Raw genomic sequence first — 26,077 nt, 5'->3', positions numbered from 1 at the left:
CTATAGTGGTAGTCTGTACTGTATGGCAGAGTGGCCCAATGCTCACACAATAATTTACATTTGTACCACTAACTCCAAGGCTCAGGGAAACACCTCAGAAGAGGTATTGTGAAACTGTCCTTCAAACCTGACAAGGCTGTTATAGCCATGTTAACCTGCACAAGATTGGATCTACTAATATTCCTTTGTGTAAGGAGGGGAAGGTTCACAAGCCTGCTCCTCTTCCCCAGGATACATAAGGAATCAGCAGTTGCTGGGGGTGGGTGGTGGGCAGGAGACTCGTGGGTGGTGTAGTCACTAGAAGTTGCCCTTGCTCCAGTACGTAACACCCATAGTCACGTTGATAACTATAGTAAGCTCCTTGGTTCACCATGCCAGACTGGGGTATAAGCAATCCTTTTGTCAGCTGTTGTCCCCTCCATTTGGGGCAAATAAATGCAGACTCCCCAGGAAAAGTAACACACAAGCCAGATGACATGTTGAGTATAGCTGTACTTATTTGGAACTCTACCTGGAACTCACTTTTAGCCCAGGCTGGCTTCAAACTCAGTGATCACTCCAATGCTGAGATTAAACTGTGAACCACCACACCTGGCTCTGCTTCGTTTTCAGAATGCTAGGAAACTGACAAAAAACAAACAAACAAAAACCAAATCACTGTTAAGCTGGGTGTGGTGGCGCACGCCTTTAATCCCAGCACTTGGGGGGCAGAGGTAGGAGGATCGCCGTGAGTTCAAGGCCACCCTGAAACTACATAGTTAATTCCAGGTCAGCCTGGGCCAGAGTGAAATCCTACCTCAAAAAACCAAAAAAAAACAAAACAAAACAAAAACCACAAATCACTGGTCTCCTTTCCACTGATTTAGTGTGTAATCCTAAATCCTTCCGAAAGTCCTTATGACACACAGTAGTGAAATAACTGCAAAATATGCTTATGTTAACTGTGGTGGTTAATATAAGTGAGGTGGCTAGAGACAGAAAAGCCAGTACAATACACTTTAAAAATTATTTTATTATTTTGTTTGTGTGCTGGGTTGAATTCAGGAGTCCATGCATACTGAGCATACACTAAACCACTGAGTTAAGCCCTCACATATAGGTATTTCTTAAGGATGTTTTATAATCACAGAATGAAACATAACAATAAAAAAAAATCACAACTATATGCAACAAAATATAAGAATTTTAGAAATGGGTTGAATTAAAAAATCATCCAATCCCTAGATTACATATACTTAAATGCCATTTCTATAAAGTTCATAGAGGAACAAAACTGAAAATAGGTTTTAGGGATACATACATATTTTAGGTCTTTTTACCTGTGGTTAAAGCTTTAAAATTTTTATTTTATTTTATTTATATATTTGAGAGTGACAGACAGAGAAAGAGGCAGATAGAGAGGGAGAATGGGCACGCCAGGGCCTCCAGCCACTACAAACCAACTCCAGACATGTGCGCCCCCTTGTGCATTTGGCTAACATGGGTCCTGGGGAATTGAGCCTCAAACCAGGGCCTGCAGGCTTCACAGGCAAGTGGTTAACCACTTAGCCATCTCTCCAGCCCTGTGGTTAAAGCTTTTAAAGAGATGAAGCAGGAGTGGATAAATAAGAATGCACAAGCCAGGCATGGTGGCACACGCCTTTAATCCCAGTACTTGGGAGGCAGAGATGTTTGGGATTAAGCCAGGGTCTTGCACATGGTAGGTAAGCACTCTACCACTGAGCCATACCCAAATCCCAGCACAGGTAATGCTTTAATTTTTAAGTTAGGAAAATTATTATGCTTGATAATGTAGTTGCATGCTACAATATCATTTTATAAGTGTCCAATACTACATTAGAATTAAATGCAAAATAACATAAAATATTGCTGAAATTTATGTTGATTGCTGTTATAAAAATTATGATTAATTTAAAAAATGTTTTAGGGCTGTAGAGATGGATTAATGGTTAAAGCACTTGCCTGCAAAGCCTAAGGACCCAAGTTCAACTCTCTAGATCCCACAAAGGTGAGGCAAGTGCAAGGTTGCAAATGACCACTAGGTGGCACAAGCATCTGGTGTTCAATTGCAGGAGCCGATGCACCAATTCTCTCTCAAAAACAAAACAAAAAAATTTTTAAAGTTTTTTTTTTTTTTTTTTTCTTGAGAAAGCAAGAGAGAAAGAAATTGAGAGTGGGCATGCCAGGGCTTTCAAACCACTGCAAACAAACTCCAGATGCATGCATGCTCTTAACAATTAACTTTCTTAATTTTAATAAAAAATGATTTTTTTCTTTTTTTTTTTTCCCGAGGTAGTGTCTCACTCTAGCCCGGGCTGACCTGAAATTCACTATGGAGTCTCAGGGTGGCCTCGAACTCACAGTGATCCTCCTACCTCTGCCTCCCAGTGCTGAGATTAAAGGCGTGTGCTACCACACCGGCTAAAAAAAATGATTTCACTAAAAGGATTTGTCAAGATATCCAGGCCAGCAAGCAAACAAGGAAGGGAGGTTAGTGTCTAATGATATCAGAGTGAAGACCCTAGTGAGACCTACACAGCACACCTAGCTAACCCTGGGGCTCCAAACTTGTTCTTGCTCTATTGCAGAGCTAAGCATAACAGCCAGGGTCACTGGTGAGTGTTCTGTCCTGAAAGGGTTCTGACTCCTGTTTCATTGTATCACTAACTTTGAAACAGAAGGCAGATGCATCCTCTCTAGCTTCAAAGAGGTGGGGAAACATGTATCTGGCACTTTCAAATTCTTTTTGGACTTTTTATTTTTATTTATTTATTTGAGAGAGAGAGAGAGAGAAAGAAAGAGGCAGAAAGAGGGAGAGAGAGAATGGGCTAGCCAGGGTCTTCAGCCACTGCAAATGAACTGCAGACGCATGTATCCCCTTGTGCGTCTGGCTTACATAAGTCCTCAACTGCTAAGCCATCTCTCCAGCCCCTCAAATTCTTTAGCAGAGAGAAAGCCTGACTCACTAGTTAAGAGAATCCCTACACATATGTTAGGACATTGGGTAGTCAGAAAAGAAATGGCAGATATCTGACACAGCCCATTTTCTGGGTGACTCAAACATTACCTTAGCTAACAATTTAAACTTGCTAAAAACTATACTCAAGATCAAAGGGCTTGACAACATAACAGCTAGGCACTGTTGTTTTCTCAATCTTATTTCTCTCTGCTAACAGAATATTGATTTTATTTGGGGCAGAAATGTATGCAGCCTTTGTAGTCAGAAGAGAGGGAGGGAGGAAAGGGAGGAAGGGAAAGAGAAAGAAGAATGGGCCCACCAGGGCCTCTAGCCACAGCAAATGCACTACTTTGTGCATCTGGCTTTACATGGATACTGGGGATTTGAACCCAGGTCATCAGACTTTGCAAACAAGTGCCTATAACCACTGAGCCATTTTTCCAGTCCAGCGTTTTAAAATAATTTTAAAAATTATTCTTGCTGGGCGTGGTGGCGCATGCCTTTAATCCCAGCACCTGGGAGGCAGAGGTAGGAGGATCGCCAAGAGTTCAAGGCCAGCCTGAGACTACATAGTGAATTCCAGGTCAGCCTGAGCTACAGTAAGACCCTACACCTTGGAAAAAAATTATTATTATTTACATATTTTGTATAGGTACATCATGTGTCGGTACCCTCTTTCCCCTCGTCCCTGCCCCTGTTCCGCTGGGGACCCTTCTCAGTGGGGTTGCAGGTATTCCCTATGGGGTTATGGGTTATGCACTGTGGGAGCAGCAGTCAAGTTATTTTGGGGGTCTAAAATGATTTTTGTTTGTTTTTTTGAGGTAGGGTTTCACTGCAGCCCAGGCTGACCTGGAATTCACTATGTAGTCCCAGGGTGGCCTGAAACTCACAGCAATTCTACTTCTGCCTCCCAAGTGCTGGGATTAAAGGTGTGCGCCACCACACCCAGCTTAACCTGAAAATAAAACTTTTTTTTTTTTGCTACTCTTTTTGCATTCAACATGGTCATGGCATCACACACAGCAGTACCCTTGTAGCAACCATATGAAAAAAGCCTGCAAAATGAAAGCCAATATGGTAAGAAAAGAAAGAAGCACACCCTTTCTTCTATGCAGAACCATGAGTTCAGCATTGTTCCTTTAAATTACATATATACATATTTCCAACTACAACACTCTAACATATGCCTAAGAATTATATGTCATTGAATTCATGATATTTTTCAACAGGTAAGTAGTGTTTCTCTTTCTCTTTTTTTTTTTAATGTGGTTTTTGGCCCTCATTCTTTGTTTTTCTTTTCACAATTTTTATTAACATTTTCCATGATTATAAAAAATATCCCATGGTAATAACCTCCCTCCCCCATTTCTCTTTTTCTTGTACAACCCCCCCCCCAGAAGTAGGGTCTCACTCTGGTCCAGGCTGACCTGAAATTAACTATGTAGTCTCAGGGTGGCCTCGAACTCTCGGAGATCCTCCAACCTCTGCCTCCTGAGTGCTGGGATTAAAGGCGTGCGCCACCACGCTCAGCTTTTTTTAAAAAATTTTCTTTTTGAGACAAGCCAAACAGACTGGCCTTTTTTTTTTTCAATTGCAAGGAGAGGTGGGTAGAACAGGCAGGCCAAAGCCTCCAGCCACTACAGTTGAACTCCAGATGTGTGCGCACCGTTGTGCACACGTGCAACATTGAGCGCTTGCGTCACTGCATCTGGCTTACATGGACCCGGAGAGTCAACGTGCGCTCTTAGGCTTCGCAGGCAAGCACTTTAACTGCTAGGCCATCTCTCTAGCCTTGGTGTTTCTTTTTAGTAAGGACAAGTCTTGCTAGTCAAGAACCATGACCTCTACAGTATTTGTCACTGTAAGGCATTTTTATATGGTGGGTAAGCACGCCTGGGTTTAAATCTTGGTTCTAGTTTGGAAACACAACCTTCTTGTGCCTGGAAGATAACAACATGCGGTACAGTGAAGGGAGATTACATATCAGGACCCAACACAGACCTTCCCAGGGCCATCATTACTGCCAGTCCATCCACATTTGCTTCTGCAGCACAAGTTCCCTACAACTTGCTAAATAGTCCTTCTTCTGTTTCCTGTATAGACTTACACTGGCTTTACGATACTGTATCATAATTATATTCAGACCTTTTGGGAGACAGGGCTTTTCTTTTTTTAGTTTTTCAAGGTAGGGTTTCACTTTAGTCCAGGATGAACTGGAATTCACTATGTAGTCTCAGGGTGGCCTTGAACTCACAGTGATCCTCCTACCTCTGCCTCCCGAGTGCTGGGATTAAAGGTGTGCACCACTAAGCCTGGCTGGAGAGAGTTTTATGTAGCCCAGGATGGCCTCAAATTCACTATGTAGCTAAGGATGTCTTAATTTTTTTTTCCTAAAAAGTAAGTTATTTTTAAGACGGGGGGGAGGGAGGGGGAGGGAGAGAGAGAGACAGAGAGAGAGAGAGAGAGAGAGAGAGAGAGAGAGAGAAAGTGAGTATGGGTGTGCTAGGGACTCTAGTCACTGCAAGCAAACTCCAGATGTGTGTGTCACCTTGTGCATCTGGCTTACATGGGACCTACAGAATTGAATCTGGGTCCTTAGGCCTTGCAGGCAAGAGCCTTAACTGCTAAGCTATCTCTCCAGCGCAAGGATGCCTTAAAAAAAATACATTGCAAGCAGAGACAGAGACAATAAGAGGAAGGGAGGGAGGATGAGTGAGCCGGGGCCTCTAGCTGTTGCAAACAAACTCCAAATGTACGCAACCCTTTGGACATTTGGCTTTACATGGGCACTGGGGAATCAAACTCAGATCATTAGGGTTTAAAGACAAGCACCTTAACCGCTGAGCCATTTCTCCAGCCCCTAAGGATGTCTTTAAACTTCTGGTCCTCCTCCCTCCACCTCCCGAGTGACAGAATTACAGGCATGTCACCAGGTCTGGCTTTATGTTTCTGGGACTGAACCCAGGACTTCGTGAATGCTAGGCAAGCACTCTACCAACTGAGCTATATTTTCAGACACATATGTATATTTGCTTATCTCCCCTTTCCAGACTTTCCTTTGAAAAGGGTCATTGTTTTTTTCATTTTTCAATTCATAAGGAGTGAAGTGCTATGCACACAGATACACATATTCTTATGCTAGTATCCTTGGAAATGATGAGAGATTCTTAGACATGATCTGGGATGATTATTATAATATATAAAGTCTATAATCCCATCCTCAAATCTCTATTTCAGTAGGTCAGTAAACAGCATTGTAAAGAACACTGAAATTGATCTTCAGTGGTTGAATTATGCATAAGGTACTACTGTACCTTATTAATATACTATTTATAGGGTTATACTGTTGAACATACTGTGCTAATTACAAACTGCTTAGGAACCTTGCTCATGAATACTTGGCAAGGTTGCTGTATACATGAAAACATCTTCTATGCTTTCTAATTAGACTCATTACTGAGTAAAACTAATAATATCAAAAAGATTTTACTAGAAAAGATATTTGTACTAATTCCTCCATCTATTGCAAAAGACATATTAACATCTGTATTCAAAGCAAAGAACATTCCTCCTCCACCCAATTTCCCAAGTGTTTATAGTATTAACACCAGCCAGAATTTGTACTATGCATGCTGTGTACTATAAGCCTTTGATTTCCCCAGTGCAAAAGCTAACATTTGATTTTGATACCTGAGATGTAAAGAATTTCATAAAGAGCTCTACAGGAACTAAGGCCAATAAAGGGTCTCTGCGTATACGGTTAGGAACTACTTGACAATGCTGTCAATTTCAATGAAACCTGGCTATGGCATCTGACAAATGGTATGGGACACCTGCCCTGGAGGGGACCTGCAAACAGCCAGAGCCAACGTTCACTCGAGGAACGAAATCAGAGTGCTCACTCTTGGCAGTGCAAGTGTTTTTCTGTCAAATTCTTTGCAGGTCACCTGATAGAAATTTGACAAATTCTAAATGACTCATGCCTGTTCATGAATACCCACTACTTTAGGCAAAGTCCATTGGTATTACTTGGATCAGATGGGTTTAGGACATCCTGGAGAAATTTTATTGTTTTACCTGGATTAGTTCTTTGAGGCATACAAAAGAAACTTTAAATCATATAAAACACCAACACATAGCTCTTTTTAATACAGTGCTGTTCCCACACAGTATAGTACTTTATATTACTGGTAAATATTAACAGGTTTAGAATTCATTATTTCAACTGATTCGGGACAAACACTGCAACAAGAAGTATTTATAAATCTGAAATATGAGCACACTGAGATAGGGGATGGAGCTGATGACTGAATCCCATAGACTGCCCAGCACCTGAAGCTCAATGTCATCTTGCTACTGTCTGCACACCATGATGAGTGTAATAACTCTCCTTGGGTAATAAAGTGCTTCCACATTAAAAGAAACCCCAGATATAAAAACGTTAGCTACCAGTGCTGGCAGTGAAATGCCCAAGCAAGTGGCACTTTTTCATTATCAGTTATGTACATAGTGAACAGTGGGATCGAGTGCCTATGAACTAGGATGCAGGTAAGTCTAGGCTATATTTGTCACTAAACTACCTAGGCTGAAGACTTTCCAGCAGGACAAAATTGAAAATGAACTAATCTCTAAATAGAGCTTACTTCTGACATTCAAACTAAGCGCACATGTATGAATGTGCATCCACAGGGCAAGTTCCTCAGCATTCTTTCAATGATGGTACTACTCCTGGAAGGAGGAAACAAACAAAAACCCAGTTGACTAGCTTTCAAGTATATTTCCTGGGGACTAGCAGTAGGTTCTCTCAAATTGAGAGTAAAGACACCTGACCACCAAGTGCCAACTCCTAGCACCAGAGAGAATCAAAACTCCACGGATGAAGGACAATTTAAATCAGATAATCTGCCAATCTGGTTCTGTGAAATCACATTGCTTTTGCAAATGAAAACAAGAAATTGTTGATGGCAAATAGATTTAAAAAGTTAAATCTCTTAAAAAATTTTAGAAGCATATTCCACAATCCTATGTAAAATGAAATTACTGGTTCATAATAAAAATGCTCAAAGTTTCAGAGATGTGAAAAATAAAAATGAACTGTAAACACAGTTTGTATAAAATTGAGGTTCCCAGAAATAAAAATTAAAAGTAGTCTCTTAGAGGAACAATGAGACTTGAATATTTTTACTAATTCACTTAACTGTTTTGTAGACAACCAACACCGAGTGCAAGTTCTAAACTGGCACCTAACCACTTTAAACAGACACTGAATGGACCACACTTGGACGGAAAGACAACGACTTCTTTCCGTGACAGATGTTCCTCAGCCATCATTTGTAAGTTATTTGATGGGCTGAGAAGCCGAATCCACAGAATTTTCCTTTTGGACCTGAAGAGACTCACTGCTGATGGACAATAATTCGCGAAGTTCCTTATTTTCAAGCTGAAAAGAAAAAAAGATGTTTATTTCTTGTAGTTTTATTTGTTTTGAGAGAGAGAGAATGGGCCCTGCCGACAAACTCCAGATGTGTGCGCATGTGTAAGATTGCACACTTGCATCACTGTAGGTTCGTGGGACCTGGAGACAGGAACATGAGTTCTTAGGCTCTGCAGCCAAGCGTCTTAACTGTGAAGCGATCTCTCCAGTCCTATTTCCTGTAGTTTTATTACTAAGATGTACCTAAAGATAATTTGGAACAGGAACAGAAAAGATGCTTTAAATTTTTGGGACTGGAGAGATGGCTTAATGGTTAAAGTGCTTGCCCGAGAAGTCTGACGATTCAGGTTTGATTCCCCAGTACCCATGTAAAAGCTAGGTGCACAAGGTAGTGCATGTGGCTGGAGGTTGTTTACAGTGGCTGGAGGCACTGGTACACCCATTCTCTCTTATTTGCCTCTTCCTCCCCTCCAATAAATAAATAAAATACTTAAAAACCTAAAAAATTTTTTTTTTGTTTTCTGAGGTAGGGTCTCACTCTAGCCTGGGCTGACCTGGAACTCACTACATAGTCTCAGAGTGGCCTCAAACACAGCAGTCCTTCTACCTCTACCTCCTGAGTGCTGGGATTAAAAGTGTGCACCACTATGCCTGGCTTAAAAAAAATTGTTTTTTGTTTATTTTTACTTATTTATTTGAGAGCAAAAGACAGAAAGAGAAAGAGGCAGAGAGAGAGAGAGAGAGAGAAAGAGAGAGAGAGAGAGAGGAGAGTGGGTGCACCAGGGCTTCTAGCCACTGCAAACGGACTCCAGATGGGTGCGCCCCTTTGTGCATCTGGCTAACGTGGGTCCTGGGCAATCCAGACTTGAACCAGGGCTGTTAGGCTTCACAGGCAAACGCTTAACTGCTAAGCCATCTCTCCAGCTCCCCCCAATTTTTTTTTTAAGGAAACAAAAACCCCACTAGTTGGGAATTTATTTATTTATTTATTTGTTTTTCTGAGGTAGGGTCTCACTCTAGCCCTGGCTGAACTGGAATTCACTATTTAGTCTCAGGGTGGCCTTGAACTCATGGTAATCCTCCTACCTCTGCCTCCCAAAATCTGGGATTAAAGGCGTGCTCCACCATGTCTGGTGAAAATTTCTTGACAACTTGTTTATTCATTCAACATTTGATGAGTAATTTCTACATGCCAAGTATTAGGATGACAAAGAAGAAAAACACAGCAGGGGAGCCATGTTCTTCAGTGATAAAGCTACTGGCAAATTGCCTATACTCTAGTAAATAATCCCTGACCCAACCAGCATCATGGCTCAGGCCTACAATTACAGCACTCAGGAGGCTGAGGTAGTATTGCAGTGAGTTCCAGATCAGCCTGGGCTAGAGTGAGACCCTGCCTCCAAAAAAACCATCACACCAACCAACCTAACAAAAAAGCCACAACCCAACCCCCCAACAAAACAAATAAGAAACAAAAAATTCATCAAAAAATATCCACCATGGCTGGAGAGATGTCTTAGTGGATAAAGTGCTTGCTTGCAAAGCCAAAGGACCTTTGTTCAATTCTCCAGAACCCATGTAAGCCAGATGCACATGCTGGTACATGTGTCTGGAGTTTGTTTGCAGTGGCTGGAGACCCTGGTGTGCCCATTCTCTCTCTTTCTCTATCTGCCTCTCTCCCAAATAAATAATAAAAATGTTTATTAAAACAAACAAACTACTAAACAATGCTCATACAAGTAACCCTAAGTGTGTGTGTGTATGTGTGTGTGTGCGTGTGTGTGTGTGTGTGTGTGTGTGTGTGTGTGTGTGTGTGTATGAGAGAGACAGAGGTTTCACTATATAGCCCAAACTGGTCTCAAATACATGATCCTGGTGTCTCAGTTTCCACATGCTGGGATAATAGCTATACACCACTATGCCTTGCTGGTAACACTTTTATCTATTTTTTCATGCACTTCATGCCTCACCCTTCCTTCCTCTCCTTTCCTTTCTCTTCCTTCCTTCCTTTCTTTTTTCAAGGTAGGGTCTCACTCTAGCCCAGGCTGACCTGGAATTCACTATGTAGTCTCAAAATGACTTTGAACTCACGGTGATTCTCCTACTTCTGTTTCCCGAGTGCTGGGATTAAAGGCGTGCACTATCATGCCTGATTCTTTATTAAGTTAAATATTTTTATTTATTTGAGAAAGAGAAAGAAAGATAGGAGAGATGAGACCTAGGTTTCAAATGAACTCCACAGGCATGCCTCGGTTTGTGCATCTGGCTTTCATGGGCATTGGGGAATTAAACTCAGGCTAATGGTCTTTGCAGGCAAGCGCCTTAGCTGCTGAGCCATCTCCCCAGTCCCCCTGAGCTGTTCTTTCTATCTGACGCCCTATTATGCTAGATGAGGGGTTTCAGTTCATTTACAACCTGCTCCATTCTACCTTCCTTATCGGAACAATCTCAACTTCCCCCCAGTACACAATGGATGTTTTCACTGACTGCTGTTTACTACATTTCCCTTCCTGACAAGGGTATTAAGGAGGAATTTTGATCTTAAATCGTGAGCACACATTTACACAGCTTGTACTTGGAAGGCTGAGGCAGGAAGGTTTATAGAGTTGTGGGCCAGGCTGGGCTATATGGTGAGACCCTCCACTGCAGTGAGAAGATGGTGACTGTGTATGTCCCAAACTTTATAGAAACTTTTAAAAAAACTGTGGACCTAAAAAGCAACCATCTTACCTCTAACTGGGCTAGTTTTTCCTGAATCTTACAAAACTGGTTATCATCCACCTGAACTGCTTTCCTCATCACTTCTCCCATTTCACAGATTCTGTCAATCTGACTTTCAATTTCCTATGAAAATAAGATGAAAAAAGTGATATTTTTTACAAATATGAAGAGCATGACAACATATACACGACAATGTTTTATAGTTTATTTTAAAAAACTTACCTTAGCTAGGTGTGGTAGTGCACACCTTTAGTCCCAGCACTTGGGATGCAGAGGTAGGAGGATCGCCTTGAGTTCAAGGTCACCTTCAGACTACATAGTTAACTCCAGGTCAGCCTGGGCTAGAGTGAGACCCTACCTCAAAAAACCAAGGCCCCCCCCCCCCACAAAAAAGCTTACCTTAAAGAAATAAAACTGTTAACAGGGTAAGAGTTCATTTCATCCACACTACAGAAAGCACACTAGGATTACACTACAATCTGAGGCAGAATAAAGTAGGCTTGTGGTTGGTATTCCAAAAAATTCCCATTTTCAAAAAAGCAATTAATAGTCAGATATGTACCCACAGCATTTGGAAGGCTAAGGCAGGACTATCAGGAGTTGGAGGCCAGCCTGGACTACACAATCAAACCTGGCTTCAAGGGAGGAAAAAAAAAAGCTCTTAGCTGGGTCACATTTGTAATCCCAGTATTTGTGAGATAGGAGCAAGAGGATCAAAAGTTTAAGTAGTCCCTTAGCTATATAGTGAGTTCGAGGCCAGCACTGGCTATATGTCTCAAAAAGGGTGGAGGGCTGGGTGTGGTGGCACATGCCTTTTTAATCCCAGCACTAGGGAGGCACAGGTAGGAGGACTGCCATGAGTATGAGGCCACCCTGAGACTACATAGTGAATTCCAGGTCAGCTTGGGCTAGAGTACAACCCTACCTCAAAAAAACCCCCCAAAACAAAACAATAAAAGGGGGGAGGGTGGAGAGATGGTTCCGCAGTTAAAGCACTTGCCTGCAAAGCCGAATGACCCCAGGTTCAATTCCCCAGCCCCACATAAAGACAGTTGCACAATGTGGTACATGTATCTGTTAGTAAGCAGTGGCCCATTCTCACTCACTCTCTCTCTTCTCTTTCTGCTTGCAAATAAATAAGTAATAATATTAAACTTGTCAGGTTTGGTAGCAAACGTCTTCAATCCCAGCACTTGGGAGGCAAAGGTTGTAGGAATATGAGTTCAAGGCCACCCTGAGACTACATAGTGAATTTCAGATCAGTCTGGGCTACAGTGAGACCATATCTAAAAAAATAAAATCAATGGGCTGGAGAGATGGTTTAGCGGTTAAGCGCTTGCCTGTGAAGCCTAAGGACCCCGGTTCGAGGCTCGGTTCCCCAGGTCCCACGTTAGCCAGATGCACAAGGGGGCGCACGCGTCTGGAGTTCATTTGCAGAGGCTGGAAGCCCTGGCGTGCCCATTCTCTCTCTCTCCCTCTATCTGTCTTTCTCTCTGTGTCTGTCGCTCTCAAATAAATAAATAAATAATTTAAAAATATATATATAAAAAAAGAGGAAAGGTTAGAAAAGAAATCTAATCTTAAAAAAATAAAATCAAAACAATGGGCTGGAGAGATGGCTTAGTGCTTAAGGCATTTGCATGTGAAGCCTAAAGTACCCATCTCTCCAGACCATCTCCAGATGTAAGCCAGATGCACAAGGTGATGCAAGTGCGCAAGGTCACACATGCGTACATGATGGTGCATGCATCTGGAATTTGACTGCAGTGGCTCGAAGCCCTGGTGCACCAATTCTCTCTCTCTTTCTTTCTCTTTCATAAAAAAAATACCAAAGAATAGAACAAAAAGTCAACTGAAGTCTATCTATTGGATAATAGATACCATATCTAAATTACTATTTAACTTAAATTTATACTTTTATGGGTAGATAGCTTACAACAGTACATGATTTATCTTTGGGATTTTTATCTTTATCTTTGGAATTGTCTTAGAAAGTGTTCCTACATGAAATAAATTCTTGTGTCCAAATTTTCTTCTCTGAAGAAAATAAAAATTTTCTCTTCCAAAGGAAATCCATTCGAGGGCTGGAGAGATGGCTTAGCAGTTAAGTGCTTGCCTGTGAAGCCTAAGGACCCCAGTTCCAGGTTAGATTCCCCAGGACCCACATAAGCCAGATGTACAAGGGGGCAGATGCATCAGGAGTTCATTTACAGTGGCTGGAGGCCCTGGTGTACCCATTCTCTCTCTATCTAACTGCCTCTTTCTCTCTCTATTGCTCTCAAATAAATTAAAAAGAAAGAAAGAAATCCATTCAAGTAGTCAAAAAATCCCAGTTTCCTAAATATTTTAAGTCAGTAAAATGCATCTAATAAAATGTATTTTTCATTACATTTCTCTGTAGCAAATACTAAGGGTCCAGTCTATTAGGCAAAGATTCAATGATCTATATACATGTACTACAGTGACAACTAGGAAATATTCTTCAAACAAAGAATGACTGTGTTTTCAAATTAAATCATAAGCAACCAAAGTGTGGAAACTGGCCATTAAGAAAAAGAGGGGTTAGAGAGATGCTCATCAGTTAAAGGCACTTGCCTGTAAAGCCTGACAACATGGGTTCAATTCCCAGTACCCACATAAAGCCAGATGCACAAAGTGGTACATGTATCTGGAGTTCATTTGCAATGTCAGGAGGCCCTGATGTGACCATTCTCTCTCAAAAAATAAAATAAATAAATAAATAAATAAATAAATATATATATATATACACATACATACATACATACATACATACATACATACATATATATATATATATATATATATATAGTTTTTTGAGGTAGGGTCTTGCTCTTGCCCAGGCTGACCTAGAATTTACTATATAATCTCAGGCTGGCCTCAAACTCATGGTGATCCTCCTACCACCACCTACCAAGTGTTGGGATTAAAGACGTGCATCATCACCACACCCAGCAATAAAATTATTACATTTTTTGTTTTTTTAATTTATTTTTTTTTGGTTTTTTGAGGTAGGATCTCACTCTAGTCCAGACTGATCTGGAATTCACTGTGTAGTTTCAGGGTGGCCTTGAACTCATGGCAATCCTCCTACCTCTGCCTCCCAAGTGCTGGGATTAAAGGTAGGAGGATTGCTGTGAGTTTGAGGCCACCCTGAGACTACAGAGTGAACTCTAGGTCAGCCTGGGCTAAGATGAGACCCTACCTTGAAAAACCAAAAAACAAACAACAACAAAAAGTTAATCTCTCTCTGCTTGCAAATATACATACATACATACATATATATGCACACATACATATATACATATATGTTCATATCCCTGAGGTACGGTTTCACTCTAGCTCAGGCTCTCCTGGAATTCACTATGTAGTCTCAGGGTGGCCTCAAACTCACAGCAATCCTCCTACCTCTGCCTCCCAAGTGCTGGGATTAAAGGCGTGTGCTACCAAGCCCAGCTTCTAAATAAAAATATTTTAAAAATTAATTTAAAAAATGGTCTGGAGAGATGGCTCAGTGATTCAATATGCTTGCTTGCAAAGCCTGATAGCCTGGGTTCAATTTCTCAGTACCCATGTGTGGTGGATTGATTCAGGTGTTCCCCATGAACTTACGTGTTCTGAATGCTAGGTTCCCAGCTGATGGAGATTTAGGAATTAACACCTCCAGGAGGAAGTGTATTGTTGGGGGTGGGCTTATGGGTGTTATAGACAGTTCCCCCATGCCAGTGTTGGGCACACTCTCCTGTTGCTATTGTCCACCTTATGTTGGCCAGGGGGTGATGTCCACCCTCTGCTCATGCCACGGTTTTCCCTGCCATCATGGAGCTCCCCTCTCAAGCCTGTAAGCCAAAACAAACCTCCTTTTCCTAGAAGCTGCTCTTGGTTGGGTGATTTCTACCAGCAATGCGAACCTGACTGCAGTACCATGTAAAGCCAGATGCACAAGGTGGAGCATGCTTTTGGATTTTCTATGCAGTGACAGGAGGCCCTGGCATACTCATACTCACTCTCTATATCTGCTTCATTATCTCTGTCTTTTTCTCTCAAATCAAATACCTTAATTCAATAAAATATCTAAAAAAATAGTAAAACCTTACCTCTCAAACAAAACAAAACAAAACAAAACAAAAAAACAGCTTTTCCTCCCCTTGTAACTCAGTATGATGAATTTATTTATTTATTTAGCTCTTTCAAGGTAGGGTCTCACTCTAGCTCAGGCTGACCTAGAATTCACTATGTAGTCACAGGATGGCCTCGAACTCATGGCAATCCTCCTACTTCTGCCTCCTGAATGCTCTTATTAAAGGTATGTGCAACCATACCCATTATGATGAATTTAAAGATTTACTGACTGCCTGCTATAATCCAGGTACTATGTTAGCAATAAAATGTAAATTCAGGGCTGGAGAGATGGCTTAGCAGTTATGCGCTTGCCTGTGAAGCCTAAGGACCCTGGTTTGAGGCTTGATTCCCCAGGACCCACGTTAGCCAGATGCACAAGGGGGCGCACGCGTCCGGAGTTCGTTTGCAGTGGCTGGAGGCCCTGGCGCGCCCATTCTCTCTGTTTCTCTGCCTCTTTCTCTCTCTGTCGCTCTCAAATAAATAAATAAAAATAAAAAATAATGTAAATTCAGGCTCCTTATAACTAAAGAGCTTATAGTTTTGTAAAAGAACAAATAATACCCAACCAAGAATTCACTGAGCACCATTATGTTTGGTGGAAGAGACTCTCGACATAGCCCAAGCTGTCCCAGAACTCGCGGTCTTCCTGCCTCAGCCTTCTGTGCTCATCAACACTCTTAACTTCCTGCCTCAGCCTTACGTGCTCATCAACACTCTTAAAAAGATCTTGGTGAGGTCCTCAAAAGGACCTGTGCAGCCATTCATTTCCTTCTTATTCACATCTTAACAAAACCATAGCAAAATAACACAGAGGGATCACGATTTCACTTCAGTCCAGGAATAATTTGCTCATAGCGTTTCTTACTGCAGAGTGTGTCTGGTGAGCTTTCAGAACTGGTTCGGCATCTACCGCTTTTCTAGCCACCATGAACTGCAGCATCTGTTTCCGGTACTTGCTCATGATGAGTTCTAAAGCGTCCTGGTGTTCCTCCAAGGAGACCCACAGCTCTAACAGAGAAGCAAAATGACTTGTGAATGTCTGTGAGAGATCTTAAAGCCAACCTCTTAACAGCCAGATCTGACACTCCATAGGAATAGTATGAACCCAATTTGTAAATCAGTATTTAAGCTCATCAAAATGAATAAAGTCTAAATGAAACTAACCTTTTTTTAAAGATTTTTTTTTTTCCAGTTTTTTGAGGTAGGGTCTTGCTCTGGCCCAGGCTGACCTTAGACACACTATGAGGTCTCAGGGTGGCCTCAAACTCAAGGCGATCCTCCTACCTCTACCTCCCAAGTGCTGGGATTTAAGGCATACGCCACCACACCTGGCTTTTTAAATTTTTCAAAACTTATTACTTATTTGAGAGAAAAAGAGAGAACGGGTGCACCAGGGCCTCCAGCTGCTGCAAACAAACTCCAGATGCATGTGCCACCTTGTGCATCTGACTTACATGGGTACTGAAGAATGGGACCTGGGTCCTTTGGCTTTGCAGGCAAGTGCCTTAACCACTAAACCATTGTGCCAGCCCAAGAAGAGTAAATGTTTAGTGGGAATGGGAGGAGGATATGATCAAAATACATTATCAACATATGTGAATTATTAAAAAAAAAAAAAAAAACAACTTCCACCACCTAAAACAGAAAAATAAGGTCTGGGTATAAGGCTCAGTAGTTAAAGGTGGTTGCTTACAAAGCCTGCTGCCTTGGGTTCCATTCTCCAGTACCCATGTAAAACCAGACAAAAAAAAGTGACCAAGCATTTGGTATTTGTTTGCAAGAGACCCTGGCATGCTCCTTAAAAAAAAAAAAAAAAAGTAACTTTCTAGGCAAAAGCAGCCTAGTCTGGTAGAAATAACATGGGATATATCAGAGGATTTGAGATCAGTTCTGTAATTTTTCTGAGCTTCTTTCTTTCTTCTTCTTCTTCTTCTTCTTTTTTTTTTTTTTTTTGAGGTAGGATTTTGCTATAGCCCAGGCTGTCCTGTAATTCACTATGTAGTCTCAGGGTGGCCTCAAACTCATGGTGATCCTCCTACCTCTGCCTCCCAAGGTGTGCGCCACCATGCCTGGCACCTATTTCTTTTTTTGTAATACTAGTCTTTTTTTTTAATTTGAGAGTGACATAGAGAGAGAAAGAAAGAATGGGCATGCCAGGGCCTCCAACCACTGCAAATGAACTCCAGACTCGACTCCAGACTTCAAACCGGGGTCCTTAGGCTTCACAGGCAAGTGCTTAACTGCTAAGCCATGTCTCCAGCCCTGCGCCTATTTTGTAATTACACTGTGTAAATACTTGGTTTGACAACCTCAAATTGAAGAAATGAGGATATAGTGAGATGGCAGATGTTAAAGCCTTCTGTATAATGATTGACAAGTATCACACTACTGTCATTATCAGCCCCAAGCATGTATGCCTTGAGGTTTAGTACACATTCCACCTTGAACAGGTACATAAACCTGCAACCTTAACTGTGTTTATTGTAGTTAACATTAAATATTAATTTCAAGAGTATGAAATTTTGTTATACAAGCCTCCATCTGGCATGCTTTAACAAAAGCCATCCACTAATACGACTCTACGAAGCAGGTGTTATTTGACAGAGGCAGAGAGAGGGAGAATGGGTGCACCAGGGCCTTTAGCCACTGCAAATGGACTCCAGACGCGTGCATCACTTTGTGCATCTGGCTTATGTGGGTACTGAGTAACCGAACCTCAGTCCTTTGCCTTTCCAGGTAAATGCCTTAACCTCTAAGCTATCTTTCTAGCCCCCTAAGGTCTTTTAAGGGCACTACTTAGATCATCTTAAGAAGGGTATTATTTTTCCTGGGTGACCCTCTCATCAAAAAGTATTGGCCTGGCCGGGCGCGGTGGCGCACGCCTTTAATCCCAGCACTTGCTAAGCAGAGGTAGGGAAGATCACCGTGAGTTCAAGGCCACCCTGAGACTACACAGTGAATTCCAAGTCAGCCTAGGCACGAGCAAAACCCTACCTCGAAAAAGAAAAAAAAAAAAAAAGTATTGGCCTGAATATAAGATGTGTACTTTTGTGAACTGTTACGGCACTTTTGCAAGAACTTTCAAACTGTTACCAGCTATGAACAAAATCGTAGCTACACAAAAAGGTACCGACTGACCTTTGTTTTCCTGTTGCAAGTCTCTAATCTGTGTATTCTCTTGAGACAGCAAAATGTGAGGTTTATATTTGGACATTTCCTTCACGTCGGATGCCTCTTCTTGATACTGCACGGAGACAGAGCGCCGGGTAAACAAAACCGCAGGTGGCGCTTCCGGGGCACGACTCGGCCCCGAGCCCGCGGGAAGCTCCCGCCGCCGCCCGGAGCCCCGGGGAGAGCGAGCCCGCCCGCGCCCCGCCGGCGTGCCGACCCCGCCGGAGCCTGACCTGCTCGGGGAGCGCCGTCCCCGCCTCCCGCATCGCGGCCACCCGCCGGTGCAGCGCGGCCGACTGGTCCACCAGCGACTCGGCGGCCGCATCGTGCTCCCGCAGCCGGTCCAGCAGCGTCTTGGCGTCCGTCAGGATCTTCTCGATCGTGCAGCTCATCGCGGCCCAGGACCCGAGGCGGCCGCGTCGGCCGCGGCGATTCGCTCGGAGCTCCCGCAGCCTGTCACCGCGTCGCGCGCGTCACTTCCGGGCACGTTTAAAAGGCGCCGGGCGGCCGGTGTGCGCCTGCGCGGTGGGCGCCGTGGGTTGCGCGGCCCGGACTGGCGGTTTCTGGGCCGCGGCGCTGGGCTGGAGCCCGGCCTGCCCTCGCCACGCCCGGGGCTCAGGGCCGTGCATCCCCGAGTCTAGCTGGTTCCGTGCCACCGTCTCCTTACCTTCTGGCTTAGGTTCCCGTGGTGTGTCCTTTGATCAAACTGTTTCTGTCTGGAATGCGCTGTTCGTTGGAGAAAGAGGGCTTTGAGGAGCATGCACCATCTGAAAACTCTAGGGTTTCTTTTTTGTTGTTGTTATTGTTATTTTTGAGGTAGGGTCTCGCTCTAGCCCAGGCTGACCTGGAATTCACTATGTAGTCTCAGGGTGGCCTCGAAGAACTCAGGGCGATCCTCCTACCTGTGCCTCCCCAGTGCTGGGATTAAAGGCGTCCATCACCACGCCCGGCTGTATTTTTTTTTTTTTTAAATTTTGTATTTTGAGATGTTTTGAGAAGGAGGAGTAGGAGAGAGGAGGAGGACAAATCCGTCTTTTCCCAGGACTTCACTGCAAACAAAAATCTACTACCACACGCAGTCTTTTTAGTATCAGACTGTGTGGAATGTGTGGAAAGAGAGGCTGTGAAGAAGCTAAGATGGAACCAACTTCCCCTCCTTTCCTTCCCCACCCCCTTTTTAAAATATCGGTATTTTTCATCTAACATCAGTGTGTAGGGAGAATGTTATGCACAGATCATTAATTTTCCCTATGTTCACATTTTGAGGCAGATCTGCAGCTACATGGGCCATGTAAGGATAAAGGCCCTCTACCCCTACATTCACAGAGATTGAAAAAAAAAAAAAAAAGGAAGCTATAAGTGATGACTTTCTTAAGGAAACACTCTAATCTCGTTCCAATTAATATGAGAGAATAAAAAGTAGGCCAGGCACTATGCCTTTAATCTCAGCACTTGGGGAGCAGATAGGAGGATCACAATGCGTTGAGGCCAGCCTGGGATTATATAGTGAATTCCAGGTCAGCCTGAGCTAAAAGGAGTCCCTACCTTGAAAACAACAACAACAAAAAAATAGGAATTTGGTGGAAGTTCTGTTAACTTGGAAGAACTGGCAAAAAATACCTGTACAATTGAGAAAATGGATTTTGTAATTTGTTTTAAATTAGGCCAAGCCGCTAGCTTTCCTGCAAGTCAGATTTTAACTCAAAAATACATTCTTTAATGTACACAACCTAAGTTTAAAACATTTTCAACATCTCCAAATACAGCTTGATTTTTTTATTTGAGATCTAAAATACTGAGGTGTATGTGAACCAAGTCCTTGAAGACAGACAAGTCCTTCAGTCCAACAGGGAAGGCAGAATGCCTTCAAAAGTCCTAATACAGGGCCAGAGAGATGGCTTAGCAGTTAAGGTGTTTGCCTGAAAAGTCAAAGGATCCCAGTTTGATTCTCCAGAACCCATATAAGCCAGATGCACAAGAGGGCTCATGCATTTGGAGTTTGTAGTGGCTGGAGGCCCTGGCGTGCCCATTCTCTCCTTCTGTCTTTCTTTCTCTCTGCCTCTTTCTCTCTCTCTCAAATAAATAAATATATTTAAAAATAATTTTTTTTAGAAAGTGAAAGCCTGGCATGGTGGTGCGTAACTCTAATTCCAGAACTTGGGAGGCAGTGGTAGGAGGATCGCCATGAGTTCGAGGCCACCCTGAGACTATTTAGTGAATTCCAGGTCAGCCTGGGCTAGAAACATAAACACAAACAAGTGAGATAAAAGCTAGGCATGGTGGTAAATGCTTTGAGTCCCAGCACTCTAGAGGCTGAGGTAGAATTATTGTGAGTGTGAGGGGAGGATCACTGTGAGTTTGAGGCCAGCCTGGAGGTACAGAGCGAAATTCTAGGTCAGGACCCTACCTCAAAAAAACCTAAACAACAACAACAACAAAAAGTGATATAAGGATTTTTTTTTCTTTTTTCTTTTTCTTTTTTTTTTTTGGTTTTTCAAGGTAGTGTCTCACTGTAGTGCCCGGCTGACCTGGAATTCATTATGTAGTCTCAGGGTGGCCCTGGACTCACTGATCCTCCTACTTTTGTCTTGAGTTCTGGGATTAAAGGCATGCGCCACCATGCCTGCTTAATGGAGCGACTTTGTAAAATAGAATAAAAGCAGTAATAAAACTGGAGAGAGTGGGTGGAGTGGCATACACCTGTAATTCCACATTCGAGAGGCAAAGGTAGGAGAATTCTTGTGAGTCCAAGGCCACCCTGAGACTATGTAGTGGGAAAAAAAAGAAAAAAGAAAAGTGGCCTTTGTGCTGGAGAGATGGCTTAGAGGTTAAAGCATTTGCCTGTAAAGACCCAGGCTTGATTCCCCAGTACCCACATAGCCAGATGCACAAGGTGGTGCATGTACCTGGAGTTCATTTGCAGTGGCTAGAGGCCCTGGCATGCCCATTCTCAATCTCTCTCTCTCCCCCTTCCTCTTTCTCTTTCTGTCTTTGTCTCAAATAAATAAACAATAAAATGTAAAAAAAAAAAAAAATTAAAAAAACTTAAGGTGAATATGTTCACCGGAAGCACAAATTATCTTTAAATAAAATAATCACAAAATAATGGATGTTTATTGACCATTTTGTGTATCTTAGGAATGTGGTAAACATTTACAGGGATTTATTTACTCCACAAAATTTTTATCAAATAAACATTAGTAGAAAGTATTAGTATCTTTTAAAACTTTCTAAAATTTTTTAAAAATTTACTAATGGTACATTCACATATACCAAACAACAATAAAGTTCATGTGCATCTATTTATTAGTTATTTTGCACAGTACTGAGAATTGAATCTAGAGCTCCTAAGGCTCGGCAATATTGTACCACTGAGTTACATTCCAGTTCAATACACAGATTTTATAGAGGAAAGAAACTTTAAATACACACACACACACACACACACACACACATATTTCTAGCTTTTAATATATACATGCACATATATATGCATATAGTGTGTGTGTGTGTGTGTGTGCGTGTATACATTAATACCTACTGATATACATTGCTGTTGACATCCTAGGCAGGGTCAGCAAGTGTAAATATGGCAGAAGAAAGGCCACCAATGTTATTTGCTGTCTCCCGATTTGCTGTCTCATTGTCTTGATTGTTAGCTATAGAAATAAATTATGGGCCAGGCGTGGTGGCGCACACCTTTAATCCCAGCATTTGGGAGGTAGAGTTAGAAGGATCACTGTGAGTTCGAGGCCACCCTGACACAACACAGTGAATTCCAGTGAGATCTTATCTTGAAAAAACAAAAGACAAACAAACAAAAAGAACTTTATTTTCAGTTGCAGTCACTACTTTAGGCATTCTCTGCTGTTAGATGGGTGGAGGTGGGGGTGATGTCTGATCAGTTGAGTGTAAGTCATGGGCCCATATTTTAGCTGGAACGGAGGATGGAAAGCCTACATTTTTCTTTGCCATATTTTCTATATTTGTAGGAGTTATCTCCAGTAATAATCACATTACGATCTGAGGCATAAATAAAAGTTCTGTTAAACATCACACTTGTATAGAACATTTTTTCCAGTATAAGCATTTTGTTGTTCTCTGATTATATGTTGTGGACGAGGGTCTTCCCAAAGCAGTAATACACTGTTGTAGTCCGGTTCGCATTGCTGTTAGAAATCACCCAACCAAGAGCAGCTTCTGGGAAAAAGAGATTTATTTTGGCTTACAGGCTCGAGGGGAAGCTTCACGATGGCAGGGGAAAACGATGGCATGAGCAGAGGGTGGACATCACCCCCTGGCCAACAGAAGGTGGACCACAGCAACAGGAGGGTGTGCCAAACACTGGCAAGGGGAAACTGGCTTTAATACCCATAAGCCAGCCCCCAACAATACACTCCATCCAGGAGGCATTAATTCCCAAATCTCCATCAGCTGGGAACCTAGCATTCAGAACACCTAAGTTTATGGGGGACACCTGAATCAAACCATCACATACACATATGAAGATTTTACCCAGTACGAATTCTCTCATGTCAAAAAAGAAAGCCTACATTTTTATGTTCAATAGCCTTAGTAAGAATTGTGAGGTGGGGGAATTTTATAAAAAGTTAAGTCTGGCCGGGCGTGGTGGTGCACACCTTTAATCCCAGCACTTGGGAGGCAGAGGTAGGAGGATCGCTGTGAGTTCAAGGCCACCCTGAGATGACAGAATGAATTCCAGGTCAGCCTGAGCTAGAGTGAGACCCTACCTCGAAAAACCAAAAAAAAAGTTAAGTCTGAGGGCTGGAGAGATGGCTTAAAGGTTAAGCGGTTCCCTGTGAAGCCTAAGGACCCCATTTTGAGGCTCAATTCCCTAGGACCCACGTTAGCCAGATGCACAAGGGTGCGCATGCATCTGGAGTTTGTTTGCAGTGGCTGGAGGCCCTGGCATACCATTCTCTCCCAATCTCTCTGTCTCTTTCTCTCTCCGTCTGTCTGTCACTCTCAAATAAATAAATAAATAAATAAAAATAAACCAAAATCAAATTTAAAAATGTTAAGTCTGAAACACTAGGTAGCCAGAAAGAGTAATAATGTTGACTACAAATACTTATTGTGGGTTGTACTAATTATTTATTTCTTTGTCCCTATAATTCTTTCAAAAATGTTTTTTTTCAGGGCTGGAGGGATGGCTTAGCAGTTAAGGCATTTGCCTGCAAAGCCAAAGGACTCTGATTCGATTTCCCAGGACTCATGTTAGCCAGATGCACAAGGGGGCCCACGCGTCTGGAGTTCGTTTGCAGTGGCTGGAGATCCTGGCGTGTCCATTCTCTCCCTCTCTCTCTTTCTCTGTCAAATAAATAAAAATAAAATATTAAAAAACATTTTTCAATATTTATTTGTTTTTATTTTATTTTATTTTTGGTTTTTTGAGGTAGGATCTCACTCTAGCCCAGGCTGACCTGGAATTCACTATGGAGTCTCAGGGTGGCCTCGAACTCATGCAATCTTCCTACCTCTGCCTCCCGAGTGCTGTGATTAAAGGCGTGCCCCACCACGCCTGGCTATCAATATTTATTTGTTTATTTGAGATAGAGAAAGAGAGTGTTGTGAGGGTGAGAATGGGTGCACCAGATCTCTAGCCACTGCAAACAAACTCCAGACACGTGCCACCTTGTACATGTGGCTTACGTGAGTACTGGGGAATCAAACCTGGGTCCTTAGGCTATGGCTCAATCTCTAAGCCATTTCTCCAGCCCCAAATATTTTTTTTTTACATATTATTGAGAGAGAAAGATGCAGAAAGAGAGAGAGAGAGAGAGAAGGAATGGGGACGCCAGGTCCTCTGGCCACTGCAAATGAACTCCAGTTGCAAGTGCCACCTTGTGCATCTGGCTTACATGGGTACTGGGAAATAGAACCTGGGTCCTTAGGCTTCTCAGGCAAGTGCCTTAACCATTAAACCATCTTTCCAACCCTCTGTCCCTATAATTCTTTTTTTAATTATTATTATTATTTTTTTTAAATATTTTATTTATTTATTTGAGAGCGACAGAGACAGAGAGAAAGACAGATAGAGGGAGAGAGAGAGAGAATGGGCGCACCAGGGCTTCCAGCCTCTGCAAACGAACTCCAGACGCGTGCGCCCCCTTGTGCATCTGGCTAAAGTGGGACCTGGGGAACCGAGCCTCGAACCGGGGTCCTTAGGCTTCACAGGCGAGCGCTTAACTCCTAAGCCATCTCTCCAGCCCTATTATTTTTAATTTATTTGACAGCAACAGACAGAGAAAGAGGCAGAGAGAGAGAGAGAGAGAGAGAGAGAGAGAGAGAGAGAGAGAGAGAAGTGGAGGGAGGGAGAGAATGGGCGCGCTAGGGCCTCCAGCCTCTGCAAACGAACTCCAGATGCGTGCGTCCCCTTGTGCATCTGGCTAACGTGGGTCCTGGGGAATCGAGCCTCGAACCAGGGTCCTTAAGCTTCACCGCAAGCGTTTAACCGCTAAGCCATCTCTCCAGCCCCCTATAATTCTTATTTGCATAGAAGTTACCACATTCTACCTTGTGCAGCATTATTTGCATGCATGTCAACTTCTCACCTAGAAAGATAAACATATTTATATTTGGATCCTTTTAGTACCCGTGGAGGTGCCTGGCATACAGTCAGGTGGCTAGAGATTTGGTATAGACATTGACCTTTGCTGAGAATCTACTATTGAGGTATGCTGTGAATGGCTATAAGTTGAGCTGAATTAAATAATTAAATTTGTCATAAGGGCTGCATCTAAAATATTTTGATCTGAAAATTCTCAAATCTGGTGTTCTTATATAATCTATAATAATATTAACAATTTTGTCATCTTGAATGCTGAAGTTGAAGTAATTGTAGTGACTGTTTCTGAATAAAATGCTCCTCTGAACAATGTCACCAGTTATCAACACTAAAACAATTTACATTGCCTCTTCCATTTAATGCTTTTTCTTTTTATCATATTTCTTCTCTTTAGACTGAAAGGACTGGATCCAGTTTTTCTTCTAACTCTCAGTGTTGAACTTCAGCTTGATAAAAATACTTAAGTGTGTATACCAAGTGAAAAACGAGGTTGCTAAAGGTTAAGGCTTTAAAGCTTTTAATAACTATTAGCCAAACTTCTGCATCTTGTCAAAATGATATAGGTTCACTTGGTGGGAGCCAGAAGAGCTACTAATGAAGAATTAGTTGATTTAGTTTAAAAACAAAAAGAAAAGAAGGAAAAAGCAAACATCCTCCTTTACAGATCATTTTAAAATACCCATTCAAGCTCTGGCATTCATATTAATAAAAGTGCCAAATAGTTATAAATAGAACATTAAAATGTGAATAAATTTTTTCCTTATGATTACAACCTAAGCTGATCTCTCAGTGCCCATTATACAATGTAGATTGATGCCAAAACAGGAAAGTTCCTCAGTAGTATTTCAGGCAGGACACAGACACACACACACAAGACAAAGGAAACTTCACAAACCATGTGTATGGCAAATGGCTGATTAAGAAAAGAAATACAGGGGCTGTGGAGATGGCTCAGCCCTTAAAGGCTCTTGAATGCCAAACCTGAGAGCCAGGTTCAATTTCCTGATATCCAGAAACACAAATGGCTCATATGTCAGGAGTTAGTTTGTAGTGACAATAGGTC

General features: G+C 42.3%; 1 protein-coding gene across 2 annotated transcripts; it reads right to left on the bottom strand.

The window, feature by feature from the left end:
- Positions 1-6,993: 6,993 nt before the first annotated feature.
- Positions 6,994-18,861, bottom strand: Sike1 (suppressor of IKBKE 1). Of its 2 annotated transcripts, XM_045138805.1 has the most exons (5): positions 18,659-18,858; positions 18,393-18,498; positions 16,120-16,262; positions 11,124-11,237; positions 6,994-8,399 (listed from the first exon to the last, which is right to left on the bottom strand). In XM_045138805.1, exons 1-5 carry the CDS (start codon positions 18,815-18,817, stop codon positions 8,298-8,300), a joined length of 624 nt encoding a protein of 207 aa, XP_044994740.1. In that variant the 5' UTR covers positions 18,818-18,858; the 3' UTR covers positions 6,994-8,297. The 2 variants fall into 2 exon arrangements, with proteins under 2 accessions (XP_044994740.1, XP_044994741.1); XM_045138806.1 differs by lacking the exon at positions 11,124-11,237 and having other exon boundaries at positions 18,659-18,861.
- Between the last annotated feature and the right edge of the window lie 7,216 nt (positions 18,862-26,077).

The sequence above is a fragment of the Jaculus jaculus genome, chromosome 19, assembly GCF_020740685.1.
Source record: "Jaculus jaculus isolate mJacJac1 chromosome 19, mJacJac1.mat.Y.cur, whole genome shotgun sequence".
In the NCBI taxonomy this organism is placed as follows: Eukaryota; Metazoa; Chordata; class Mammalia; order Rodentia; family Dipodidae; genus Jaculus; species Jaculus jaculus.
The sequence above is the reverse complement of the archived record's forward strand: the minus strand, read 5'-3'. Positions and strand labels throughout refer to the sequence as shown.